The sequence below is a fragment of the Otolemur garnettii genome, unplaced genomic scaffold (assembly GCF_000181295.1).
Source record: "Otolemur garnettii isolate 467f Iridium unplaced genomic scaffold, OtoGar3 scaffold00011, whole genome shotgun sequence".
NCBI classification, from domain to species: domain Eukaryota; kingdom Metazoa; phylum Chordata; class Mammalia; order Primates; family Galagidae; genus Otolemur; species Otolemur garnettii.
In genome coordinates, this window is record NW_003852406.1 from 34,554,290 (window position 1) to 34,568,074 (window position 13,785).

General features: G+C 46.4%; 1 protein-coding gene across 1 annotated transcript in view; it reads right to left on the bottom strand.

Moving 5' to 3' along the window:
* ADAMTSL3 (ADAMTS like 3) overlaps positions 1-9,901 on the bottom strand; it is a 391,341-nt gene extending 381,440 nt beyond the window's left edge. The window contains exons 1-2 of the mRNA XM_012801847.2: positions 9,730-9,901; positions 8,144-8,245 (exon numbers count right to left, since the gene is read on the bottom strand). Of these exons, the coding sequence (XP_012657301.1) occupies positions 8,144-8,212 (69 nt within the window). The 5' untranslated portion in view covers positions 8,213-8,245; positions 9,730-9,901. The remainder of the gene's footprint in view (positions 1-8,143; positions 8,246-9,729) is intronic.
* Between the last annotated feature and the right edge of the window lie 3,884 nt (positions 9,902-13,785).

The following is a 13,785-nucleotide window of genomic DNA, read 5'->3' on the forward strand; positions in this document are numbered from 1 at the left end:
AGAAGCCAGATCAACAATGGGGCAGTGGAATTCAATCTCACCCAGCAGGGAGGCCTCTTGTTCCTCTTAAGGAGAAAATTATTTTTGTTAGCAAAGGCAGCTAGGCAGCATTTGGTGGAAGATGAGCTCCTGAGGATGGAGATCAGTAAGACACAAGAAAACAAAAACAGATAGACGGCTCCTCAGCAGAACCAAATAGGGAATAGTGTGGCAGTGAATAGAGAGAAGAGGAGACGGGGGAGCAGGAAGAAAGTGGGGGTGGCAGAGCAATGTTCTAACTGGGAGAATACAATTTATTGTCAAATATCTGTGAAAGTTTACAAAAATGACAAATTGTCAAATATTCTTGAGAGCCATATGAAATTGAGCACTTTAATACATTTCAAAAAATAAAACTAAAAAGCCACATTATCTGAAGAGAGAATAAATCAGAAATTAATAGCAAAGTAACTTAAAAATTGCTTCAAAAATTACAAAACACTTCCCCTTATTCTGTCCTACCAAATGTTTAACTTTTCATGAAATAGAGGGCTTGTAGGAAAATACAAAGTCTTTTTTAATTTTTGTATTGATCAAAATTGATTAAAGAAGCAGATTTCTCCTACTTCTTTAATCAATTTTGATTGTATTCAAATAATTGTATAAAAATCCAAATAATTTTATGAAATGTAAAGAAGCTATCAAAGAAACACTCTTCCAAAAAGGTCTTGTGCCCCCTTTACCTGGGGGATATCAATTCTTTCAAACCTTTAAAGAATAGGTTCCCTTCTGTGCTATTTAAACTGACCCAGAAAAAGAAAAATTATGAAAAGTGCCTTAATTCATTGTATGAGATTAGAAAAAATCTTGATATAAAAACCTGAAAAATATAGTACAAACCAACATCTCTTATGAACACAGATATAGTAATTTTCAATAAAACATTTGCAAACCAAATCCAGCCAAATACTAAAAACATAATATATCACAGCCAAGTACAGTTAACACCAGGAACACAACTATGATTCAATACCAGGAAACTTACTAACATGATTCCTCAGGTAACTAGGTCAGAGGAGTGAAAGATAGGACGTTCTAGATAGCTTTGAAGAGCCCTGGGAACCAGGCGTGCTGGAGATCATAGTTTTCTCAGTCTACCATTAGCAACAGTGAGCTCAGCTGGGGAAGATAAAGCCCAAGAGAGAAGATTACGCTCAGCAATAGTTGACCAGAATCAGGGAGTGCACTAGGAGTCTTGGTTACCAAATACCAACCCCCAACACACACGAGTAGGCAGAGAATGTTGTCTCTATTAAAAGCAGAGCGGTGTTTTCTTCAAACTATAAATACCTCCTACTGGTCGGTCACAAAATTAATTGATTAGATAATAATCTGCTATTTTTTTCATGGACTCAATTGGAATTGAACAAAACAAAATGAGATGAAAAAGGAAATCAAATAGAAAGTATAAACGATATTTCCCAAAACTTTTGTATAAGTAATATGAGAAACACATGAGTATATATGTGGGTAGTCATGACGTAATGTGAATTATAGTCAAAAAGTTTAAATAATACCATTGACTTAGGGGCTAAGATAATCATTTCTGGATTTCTGCTGCCACAGACTTGAGTTTCATGTTAGGGCTAAGAGTGAGATAGTAAAGATACACTTTGCTGGGTGTACCGCAAAGTGAGTCCTAGCCACAACTCCTCACTTGGGTTAACTTCTCCCAAATTCAGTAACTTAGTTGATGAGGGTCCTGCTCTCTGGTACTATGCTGCCTGGATGAAAGCTTGGCTTTGCCAAAATGGCAGATCAGATTATTATTCAACAATATTCACTCAAACCCCTACATACACATACACACAATCTCCCAGGGAAGAGCATACTTCCCTCCTCAATAACCTGGGTGTGGCTATATAACTTGCTCATAGTAGGTGACATTATGATTATGGCTTCAGCTATGTGGGTTGCTTTGGCCAGTGGGATATTAGCAGAAATGACATAAGCAGAAGCTTAAGCGACTCATGTGCATTTGTGCTTCATACAACTGTCATCACCAAGAGAAGAACAGGTCTAGTTAGCTTCCTGGTCCAAAGATGAGAACCCCATGGAGTGGAGCCCTACAAAGAAGAGAGTGCCTATAGGAACAGGATCCTCATGAGACCAAAGCACACAAATTTTTAAAAATAGGTAGGAAGAGACACAAGCAAAATGTAGCCAAAAAACAAGCATTACTAGATTAATTATGCAAGAAAACAGTCCCAAATAAATTATGGACAACTTAATCTCTTTTTTAAAAGATCAGGTAGAAATGTAAATTTAAAGGAAACATTTGAAGATAAGAGAAGATGTGAGCTTAGGAAAATAAAAAAAAATGAAAACACATATTTGAAGACCATATTTTAAAAATTACTGAAAAATGAGGTGAAGGCTATGTTAACCAGTTTCATGAAAGTATTTCAAATTGTACATAAAACCAGCACATTATACCCCATAATTACATTAATGTACATAGCTATGATTTAATTTAAAAAATTACTGAAATGTCACACACACTTACAAAAATTATTTACATAAAATTGTTCACATCATGTCCTGATGAAAATATGAGACTTTAGGATAAAGAAATCATGTAGGTATCATGGCAGACACAGTAAATCATATATAAGGAAAGAATTTCAGATTGAACACAGACTTCTCTTAAGTGATCCTCAGTGCCAAAAACAAAAACCCAAAACAGAATCAGTTTATTTACAAAGACCTGAAGGAAAACTAAAAAGAGTGAGAAAATATTAATTATATCGTTGAATGATTTCCGTTGAATATTTTCCTGTTTCCTCTTTCAGAAACGTTAACTGTGCATATGTTGGGTCTCCTTTGTTACTTGTCTATGACTGTTTGTACTTTTTTACATTCATTTATTCTTTCTAGTATGTCCCCAGTTGCATATTGCACTGTGTTTATTTTTGTTGTTCCTAATGGGGTCAGCTGTTTGCTGGAGAATAGCATAAAGAGGATGTGGGGCATGAGATAGGGAATGAATTAGAGTAGTCTGTAATTCAAATTTTTTTGAATAGTTCTTAAGAGTATAATAAACTTCTAAGAGATACATATATGTTAATTTATCAGCATAATATTAGAACTATATACAAAAAGATCTTTACAATTAGAAGAATTAAATTGGAGTCTATTTTCATCTTTGGCCTTTCCTGTGTTTTCTACATGTTTATAATGAATATGTTTTATGATTTTAAATCAGAAAAAAACACATGAAAGTAATTTCAAAAGAGAGTGTGAAAAGAATTTAAAGAGCCCCTTAACATTGTAAATAATTCTTTATTATAGAGTTATTCATCCTTATTTTTAAATTATTTTCAAAATAAAATGCTGGTTTACTTATAAATGAAGGCTTGGAGAATAAAAGCATTTCTGAGTATTTGACCACAATAATTTATAGCATACATTGGCTGGAGCTGTTCAGTGCTGACAAATTCCAGAAAGTAATTGCATGAAATACTTGGAGAGGAAATTGCTTTATGCTTCCATGCTATTTATGGAAATTAGCATTTTTGTAAAAATAAACTGAAAGCATTCACAATCATAAACCTTGAAATGTGGTTTCCATAAGATGTTAGCTTCAGTGCTTTAAGATCCATTAGTAATGCAGTGAAGAAACACTGCCTACTTTTTCTCTGTTATAAAACAATTACACATAATTGGTTTTTTCCTCTTACATCTTCAAGCTCTTTCTTTCTCCTGGCTGCTTCCCTTTTGGAATACAGATAATCTGAAACAAACTCTGCTAAGCAAAACCTTTCTAAATGCTGTTTCCTCCCAAAGAGTATACTTCTTTTATTCATGCTTCACCCTCTGCAATCCATATCATCCTCTAAATGTAACCAGTCGTCTCCCAGGATCGAGGTGAATTTCCACCTTCATGTGCCCCTAGAACGTGTTCAGAACCTGAAAGAATGTTCAATTCTTCCCTATCAGTTCCCACACAATCCTTTATCAGGCTCTAAAATAGCTCCCATCCTCATACATCCTCTCTCCTACAACTAACTGTCCATCCAGCTTGCTCCCCAGAAATAGGCCTTAAGGTCCCATCATTACCACCTGAACCCTATTCTTCAAAGACATGGTGTCAGTGGAAATTGAGAGGAGGAAATACATTTAAGAGGCATTTCTGAGATGGAACAAATGGGAGTCTGTGGCAGAATGGGCACAGGGCAGGGACAACAGAGAAGGAAGCATACAGGGTGGTGCCAGGATCTGCCTGAATGACCATTATGGAGAAAGCAGACAGCAGTGGGAGGTGAGGATTATAGCTGGGAAGCACATTGTTTGAGGCTATTAGGGTGTTCTACTGGAGGTGTGCAGTAGTTAGTGGAGATAATTGATCTGTAGCTCACCAAAGAGGCAAAAAGAAGCCTCTCAGGGGTCCAAGTCTCTTCCATTTTGGAGGGGCCCTAGAGCTAAAGAATGAAATTTTAAAAAACAGTTATCAAGATTGTGTCTTATTTTCAATGTTAACATGTAACAGAGTGATAGAGACATCCTGAGGAGAGCACATGGAGGGGGAGAGGAGAGAGCAAAGGGCCCGGCTCTGGAATTGAGCAGCTTTTTTAAGAGGCAAGGTCTCCTCCCTCTGTCACCCAGGATGGAATGCAGTGACATGATCACAGCTCACTGAAGTTATGAAATGAAAAGGGAAATACAGAGAAAGTAAAACATCCATAAAGATTGGGAGTGCCTGTAAGGAGAAACTGACCACCCACTCTCCAGAAGGACATCTGCTTAGACAGTGGGTCCCTGATTCCTCCCTGGGTCTACCAGAGCAAGGAAAGGAGAATGGAAGGGAGCTGGCAGGACAGAGAGGGAGGACGGCATTAAAGCATCCTGTCTCCCCACTGCGTGCAACAAAGTGTAGGCATTTTCTATTGGTCAAGTGGGCAACACTAAGGCATCGAGTTCAAACTCTCTGGCCAGCACCCTGTCCACTAAGGCTGCAGGCTAGGTGAGAAGACCCCAGCATCAAGTGACAAGCAAGTGACAGGCAAGAGCTGGACCGCCACTGCAAGGAAGATCCTGCAAAGCCCTCGGAAAAACTTGTACCTGCCGTCACAGGGGCAGAGCGGTCAGGGAAAGCCAGAGCCTGTTCATCCAAATGTCTCCTGCCTTTCAAAACTGTCACCTTGAGGAACCTGTTCCAGTAGATGTCTGTGGTCTTGGCGGGGGAGATGGCCAAAGATAATCCATCTTTCTGAACAGGCCCTCTCACCCAGAGTGACAAGAGGTGGGGGGAGAGTTTGCCAAGAATCTAAACAAAGCACCTCCCAAGATGAAAACATCTGGTAAGGGGCCACTGGGATATGTGAGGGACCATTGGATGTGATTGTTTAAAGATGAACAAGCAAGCTACATAGCCAATGTTAAAACCATTTCTACGGAAAGTTGCTAAAGGGCTAGGAAGATATCCCAAGACTATTAAATTAAGCAGACAAATGAGGTGGTTTGTTTTTCTCCTGGGCAAGAGAAAAAAACCAAGGGAAAGTTGTAATTCAGGGGACAACTGCCACAGGACTCTTCCTCAAGTCCACCTCAAGGTGTCAGGATAAAGTTTGAAAAGCTCTCAAACATTCCAGGCTGGAAGAGAGCTGTAATAGCAGCTGCTGTGTTCTCTGGAAAGATGTCCCTCAGTTAAGGGCTAGAGCAACAGAAAGCTTCGGGGCCTGAGAGACAGGGAGAGGGGAGGCCTTTCCTGCTGTTTGGGGGCAGGAACAGCAAGCTCCTCCAGAAGTGATCATGAATGAGGCAGAAAAACAAGGCCAGTCTCACACCTTGTCTTGCGATCTATCGCAATTACTTGTGGGCAATGAATGTAAGTATTTAAGTTTTAGCTGATTTAACAAAGAACATTTTTATTAATTCTGTGCCTACTCTACTTCTACTTTTTATTAATTAGTTGGAGCATCTCAGGCTCCTTGCAGCCCAGCCTCGCACTCTGCTGTACTAGTTTTCTACCAACCACCTGGCGGCAGCACTTCCAAAGCAAGGGAAGAAAGATCCTAAAGAACCCCTCCCAAAAGCCAGAATCACAAGAGACCTCAGAAAGGCAGCCTGGAATCAAACTCCGCTGACCCTAACCGGATAACCAGTGTCCAACCCACGGGAAGGGCCCAAGGACCGACCTACCCTTCACTAGAACATTCTTCCCGGCCGTGGTGCGCTGAACCTGGCCACACCCACCCACACCTGCAGGAACCTGCACAAGAAGCAGCGTCTTCTCTCCTTAGCTGATACCTCTTGAGTGCCCCTACCGCCCCACAGCGGGAAATACACGCACTGTGCTCGCTTAAAATCTTTAAGGGTGACAAGCGGCTGTTACAGCAGAGCTGACATTTATTGTGCACTTATTAGGTGCCAGGCACTGTTTTGTTTTGTTTCAGTTTTTCCACTTCACAATGGATTAAGTCCTCCAAACAATTCTTATCTCGTCTCTATAGATGTGGAAACTGAGATGTGATGCAGAGATGTTTGCGTGACACAGTGACGCAGTGGTGTATCTCGGGTTGGAGCAGTGGGTGGCCGTGAATGATGAAGACCCCTGGTCCGAGCCCGCCTTTTATGAACTCTGTGCACATTGCCTTGATACAGGGAAGCAGAACTGCCACAGGCGCACAGATATGGAAAAATCCAAAAGAGGTTACTCAGTGATTCAAGCTGGGCAAACACTGCCCTTGGCCAAAGGTCAACAGACTGCCTCAAAGCACATTTAAATTTTATAGGGTGAAAGAAGAAAAAATTAAACGTGTGCCTTGAAGCCTCACTCAGCTCCATTTGTCCAGGAACAAATTTCTGAAGCTCTCATAGCCTATTTCAGATCTGCGGGTGGGACAGAAATGTAAGTCTCCACCCTTTTACCTCAACGCTCACTTGCTGGCCAGAGAAATCCTAAAATCCTGAAAATACTTAACATTTGTTCTAACAAAGAGACCTATTAAAATGTGATTATGGTGCAGCATCAATAAAATGGGTTAATGGGGAGAAGATGTACCTCGCAGACCAATTCTGTGTGAGTCACAGAATTCATAGGGCATTAGAGCCAAAAGAGGCCACAGAGACCAAGTCCAAGAGAGAGAAATGAGAAGCAGAAAGCCTGATTAATTTATCCCCGGGTGTATACCTTCATTCACGCATGCATGCTTATTTAACAGACATTTAAGCCCTTCCGTGCCAGGTCCTTTGCTAGATCTAGAGAGTACACAGATCACTAACCCATGTGCCTGAGAAGTAATGTCTGCAAGGAGGAGTCACCTTGCTCTAATTCACACAAGACACTATATGAGACTAGCAGCAGCCCTTGGATGCAGTTCTAAGATGTGTTCTGCCTTTAGATCTAGGCTGAAAACTGCTTGGCTGAATCCAGGCTGCAAACATATTTGCCTAGCTTTCAGTGCTTTAAAAGCTGGGAGATTTTATAAGAATCTGGATGATTCAGCTATCTTGAAAAATAAGAAGATCTGGCAATCTTGGGCTGTGTTCCCACTTAGCAATGATCAGCTGGAATTGAGTAGAGGATGTTCTTAATAGAAGGAGCCTCTCCACTTTGCCACTGTCACCATCACTCCCTATTGTCTCTTAGGCAATGCTAGCCTTGCACCTGTGTTTGAGTCTGCCTTGCAGGCAGATAAAAGTGCAATCCATGATCTGGGTCCTCTCAAACTGGTTAGAAAGAAAGAAGTCTAAAGAGAGGATTGCAAAGCAATGAAATGTGTGATGATAGAAGTAAACTCAGAATACTTACTTAGTGGCTAAGCTAGGGCGAGAACCTAACTGCCCATTGATTTTGCCCTGGACTCTAGCATCCCAGCCTCTGCTGTGCACATGTAGACATTCATTCTAGTCTGAAATCCAGGGTCCAAGTCATTGCTGGTACATGGCTGCTACAGTGCTATCAAGACCCTGCTCAGCAGGGTCTTGGGTTCAGAGAACCCAAGGGTCATCCAACCACAAATACCATTGACTGGAGGTAGGAAAATTAGAGTCTATGTAGGATTAATGCTAATCATTATCACAGTCTCAGGTGGTCTAGAGTAATGCTCCTAAGTAAACAGAGGAGCATCCACTCTTCCTCTTCCCCTCCCTATTACCTTACCTGCAGGAGAGTAGAGTGTGTGAAGACCATCCACTTCAGCAACCACCAGGGGGTCTTCCAGGAAGCCATTGGGTCTGGTCTCCTGGGGATCTCACTTGAAGTCTACAAAAGAGGAAACAGTTGGTTTCCACCAGCTCCCGCCCCAGAGGCAGTATCCATGACTTTAAAAGACTAATCAGAAAAGGACCCAGAAGCCCAGACAATGTCTTGGGAAGGTTGAGGCTGGCTCAGGATGGGGTGCCTACTGCAGGGTGCAGGCTATCTGGGGCTCCCTTTAGAAGACCCATAGCAAGGTCAGGAGAGGGCTGGACCTGCCTCTGGTAGGCAACTCTCAACTCCAGCCCTCCATAGGCTGAGACATCCCTGCACCAGCCACCTCTCAGCCCATTTGTCAGCAGCAGGGTGTGGCTTTTGGCATCTGACTTAGGAAGCCAGCACAGAACCAAGGGTTAGGGTACCTGCCAGCTTCTGCTGCTTGAAGCAAAATAATGAGTCTAAGAGCAGCTCAGCCAGCTCAGGTAGGGAAAGGACCTGCCTAAGATCACACAGCAAAACAATGGTTTTCTGGTACTGGAACGTAGGTTTTTTGACAATTTAAGCTTCCCCCACTAGATGACACCGCACGCCCTGCACCCAGCTCCAGACCCACAGCCAGAGTCCGCAGAATGGAGTTAAGGGATGTTTGAAGGGCGCAGCCGAGAGCCAGACTAGCACAATCTCCTAAATTTTAGGAACTAAAAAAGGTGAGGGTAAACTCAGAGGTCAGCTGAGACCAGGAGGGCAGCGGGGGCTTTTTTTCCTGGGTTTTCCTGTCAATTTGCAGGAAAATCAGTATGAGCGGAGACTGGAAAAGCCGAGGTCACACTCAGCTCTCGCTCCGCCTCGCGGGCGCCTTGGCGGAGCCGGTGTCCGGGGGCGGGTCGGTGGCTTCTCTCCATCTGGAGAAAGCATTAAGGGCCTGGCCTAACGCGATCCGCAAATGTGCTGCTGTTTCCGACCTGAGGCGGCGACTCCCGGCTGAAGGGAGGCGGCTGGTGCCAGGCCCGGAGACTTTGCGGCCCCTAGCTCGCTTGCACCAGCCTTCCTAGCCCACACTTTTTCCGCCTACTCGCTGGCCAGCCGTCGCTTCTCTGGCGTTCCCACAGAGTCCCCGTCGGGTCCCAGTCATCCTCCACGCCCACTTTCCACGGCACGCGCGTCACCTCAGTCCTCTGCGCTCTAGGTATTAGAGAACTAGTTGCCAACATGCTGGACTTTCGGACGCTGGAGGCTTTCTACCTAGAATCTCCCAATCCTCAAAACCCCTGACGGTCCCCTTCCCCCAATAATCAAGAATGCCCCTCAGCCCGCAAATAGCCTGTAAAGACTCTCCCCAGCCCTCCAGGGAGCACGCTGGCCCGCGGTGTCCAAGCCCTACGGAGCGTTCCAGTCCTGAAGCCCCCAGGGCCGGCACAGCACGCCACCCACCCCACTTGGAGTCCCCCTTGGAATGCTTAGAAAAACCACCGCTGCGAGTTTTCCTCCCCCTGAGGCGAGCCTTCCCTCGACCCCGCCTGGCCACCCTGCGCCCAGCTGGCTGCACCCACCTTGCGCCGCAGAAGCGTCCGGAACGTGCAGCCCGGCGGGGCGCGCTAAGTAGAGACCGGGAGAAGCGGCCAGATCAACACCTCGTGCACAATCCAGGACGGCCACCTTCCCCGACGCCGGCCTCCAGTCCGCGGCGCCGCAGTCGCCGCAGCCGCCGCGGCGCAGTTAAATGGGGCTGGGACCCGGGCCGCCCCGCCCCTCCCGCCCCTCCGGGCGCGCGGAGCGCAGCCTGGCCGGGGCCCAGAGGCGGAGGGCGCGCGCCGCCACCTGCACAGCCCGGCAAGTGCACGGCGCGCCCAGGCGCCCGTCCGCCCGCGCGCAGGCACCACGCCCCCGGACGGAGCTGAGGGCACGCGGGAGCGAAGAGACTGGGTGCGAGGCCGAGCCCGGGCTGCTCGGAGCACACGGGGCCGCGGCGACGGCGAGACGCGGCTGGAACGCTCCTCCGCCCGCTTCCTGGAAGCCACTCCTCGCCCTGGGCTGGCCGCCAGGCTTTGTGCCAAGAGCCGGGATTGCCGACGCCGGCACCGCCGCCGCCGGCAGGCGCGCTGGGGAAAGGCGGCCGCTGAGCTGCGAGCCAGCCGGGCCGCCCCCCGAGTCGGCCGAGCCGAAGTAGGGGTTCCGCCGCCCCTCCCGCCCCACCTCCTGGAGCCTCCACCCGCCCCAAGGTCCGGGCGTCGGCTTGGCACAGGCAGGCCCTGCGGCCACACGGAGGTTTGCCCGGAACCGCTGGCTCGTGCCTGACAGCCTTAGGAGCTCCTGGCCAGGGAAGACCGAAGTCGGAGACCAGCGGCCCCCACCCGGCTTGAGCCTCCTCCTGCAGCTGCCCGCTCAGATAGCACCGGAGCCAGTGGCCTTCAGAGCCCTCGCTCACCCCGCGGAGACCTCAGAGTTCGCGGGGCCGCCTCTTAACCTTGGCCTACATCCCGGATAGCCAGTCTGAGCCCCCTAGATGAGCAGAGCTTGGCAGACTGAGAGTCCACAGCTGCCGGGATAATGCAGTGCCCAGCTGGTGCTCTGGGGTGGGGGTAGCAGGGGTTGCCTGTGGGTTTGTTCCCGACCTTGGCCTAATCCCAGCCATATAAACCAAAAGTGAGGGGATTCCTTTCGAAGTCAGCATTGAGCCCCACCTGAGCCCTGTCATACTCAACACCGCCTTAAGTTCTTACCGCGTGTCCGCCGCTGTGCCCCTCTCTGTGTGTATAACAGTCACAGCGGACTTGGGGCCTTATGGCAGGAGTGAGTAGCACTGCGCCATTGCACTTAAGAGAAATTGTAGCTCCAGCGGTGAGTGCAGAAGCCAGAACTGGGATCCCTGTCGGCCTGTCTCAGAGCCTGACATGTTCACCCTCAAGTCGCTCTCCTGCCTTCTGTAGTTGGTACATTCTAGATCCCATTAGTGCTCTCCCACAGGATTTGGCGCTGCCACCCTTCCCACCCGCCCTTCCCTTCCTCATTCTGCTGACTTCCGGTGGCCAAAGCAGGATCCCTGAGATTGACTCTTCACTCCAAGGAAAGCAGTTGCATGTGGAAAGTGAGCAGAGGACAATTCAGTGTGAAAGATGGGAGGCTGAGTGGAGTCAGCAGCAGGTTTATTAAAACATCTGCAAGCAGATGGGCTGTCACTGAAAATGGACAAAGGCAAGGGTGCCGAGTGAGGGGGAGGGGCCTTTTTTACAGCAGCAGTTCACGCTGGGGTGCAGGCCTCTCTCAGGAGGTGAGGGGCAGGTCAGTCATAGCTCAGTAACTGGGGGTGTGGTGCAAGAGATCAACTGGTCATCTGCTGGAGGCCTTGGTAAAAGGTCAGAAGGTTATCTGCTGGAAATCTTCTGTAACCTGGAAGGAATGTTTTAACCGAACCAGAAAAGCAAGGAGATTTCTATTCTTTGCTTCATCAATGTCCAGACCCACCAGAGCCTGAGAAAAAACAACTTCTGTGTACAGTCCAATGTCTTTGTTCAATATAATAGTGTTCTACAAAGTCACAGGAACAATGAATTTGCAAATATTGAGCCACTGCTGCTGAGGAAATAGTTCCTATAAGCTCCCATCATTTTGTCAACCAGTCAACACACATTGCCTTATTTTATGTGTGTTTCTATTTAAAGACATCTTATTTAATGCATATTGTTGATTCATTAACACTGAGCTCATGGCCACCAGCATGACAACTCGTGTCTGAATGAACGAGGCAGGTGTTCATCATGTGTTCTCTAGGCATGTGTTTCTCTGCAAGGTACATCTCATCCTTCTTCATTTAAGAACTAGACTGCATGTCAGCACTGTGTTTGGGGGCCATTTTAATTAGCAAAATATGTAGGGAGCAGGCTGTGGGCGGCAGGGCCCCCACAGTCTGGAGTGCCGTTCAGGGAATGACCACCAGCTGCTTCTTGAACAAACATTCTTTCCACCTGCCAGAAGTCACATAGCCCATGCATACTTTCCTTATTATCGGCAAGCATAATTTTTCCTCTTTAAGATCTCTACCTCGTGTGCTAAGATTTACGCAACCTTGTTAAGATACTGTATAAATAAACCTGTTTCCATGGTTCAGGTGCTGGCTGCAGCCATCAGCTGCATCTGTCCTCCAGATGCCGTCCAATCTCTCATCTCTCGTCTCATGTGTTTTGTTCTTGTGTGTGTCCCACCTCTTTCCACTCAGGCCAACTCTCTCTCCTGCCATGGGGTCTTGAGAGGTCCCTCTCTCATGCCAGTATGCAACAGAAATCAATAACAACAACAAAAAAGATGTGAAAACATGTCAATAAAAAGCTGACTTGTTCTACCTTAGCTGGGAATAGGCACAAGAAGCAACTCAAAATTTTCACCAGTTATCAACTGGTTTTAAGCGTTACAAGGCTGGGTGTAGTGGCTCACACCTGTAATCCTAGCACTCGGGGGGTTGAGGAGGGTGGGTTGCCTGAGCTCGTGGGTTGAAGACCAACCTGAACAAGAGTGAGACCCCATCTCTAAAAATAGCCAGATGTTGTGGCAGGTGCCTGTAATCCCAAGTACTTGGGAGGCTGAGACAAGAGAGTCACTTGAGTCCTAGAGTTTGAAGTTGCTGTGAGTTATGACACCATAGCACTCTACTAAGGGTGACAAAGTAAGATGGACTCAAACAAAAGTGTTACAAGTATTAAGTATGAGGTTGCAAATAAATTTTGGTGAGTATGTGAATTCACAGACAGCATCAGGCCAGGCACAGTGGTGCACATCTATAATCTCAGCACTTTGCGAAGCCAAGTAAAGAAAATGGCTTGAGCCCAGGAGTTCAAGAGCAGCCTGAGCATCATAGCAAGACCTTGTTCCTACAAAAAATTTAAAAATTATCCAGGCACGATGGCACAGGCCTGTAGACCTAGCTACTAAGGAGATTGAGGTAGAAGGATGGCTTGAGCCCGAGAGTTTGAGATTACAATGAACTATGACCAGGCCACTGTATGCCAGTCTGAGCAAGAGAATGAGACTCTGTAACAAAAAGAAAAAGTAATAGGAAATCTTAGGTAATGAGGATTGACTGAATGTGCTTCTCCTCTCAGGGATTAGTAGGGGAGTAGCCATGCTCACATTTCAAAGCATGCATATTTAACCACGGGCATGTTCTTAGCAACTAGTCTATCCCACTTCTCACATCTTTCTCATTCTGAAACTAGCCCTAAAGTATCATGAAGTCAATTGCAAAATTCACATGAATATTCAAGATGAAATGGAGAATTCAGAGAAATGTGCTTGTGCAGTGACAGCTGCACTGAGCTGACCTCCCAGTGTCTGCAACTCAGGGGGGCACTGAGAATGCCTCTGGACTCAGGGGACTTTGGGGAAATATTTGAGCTGATCTGCTCTAAGGTATTAATGGTTCACACAGGACTCATTTTCCCTTGGACACTTTGAGTCCTGAGCCAGCCTCCAGGGAGTGCCGCACACTAAGTACTAAAGCCAGGGCTCAGCCTTCCCCCCCCTCCAATAGGCTCCTTCTAGCATTAGGCCAGCCCCCTCCAAGAGCAGTTATTTAGGAGCAAAAAGCAGAAGAGAAAATATCACTGATACCCTTA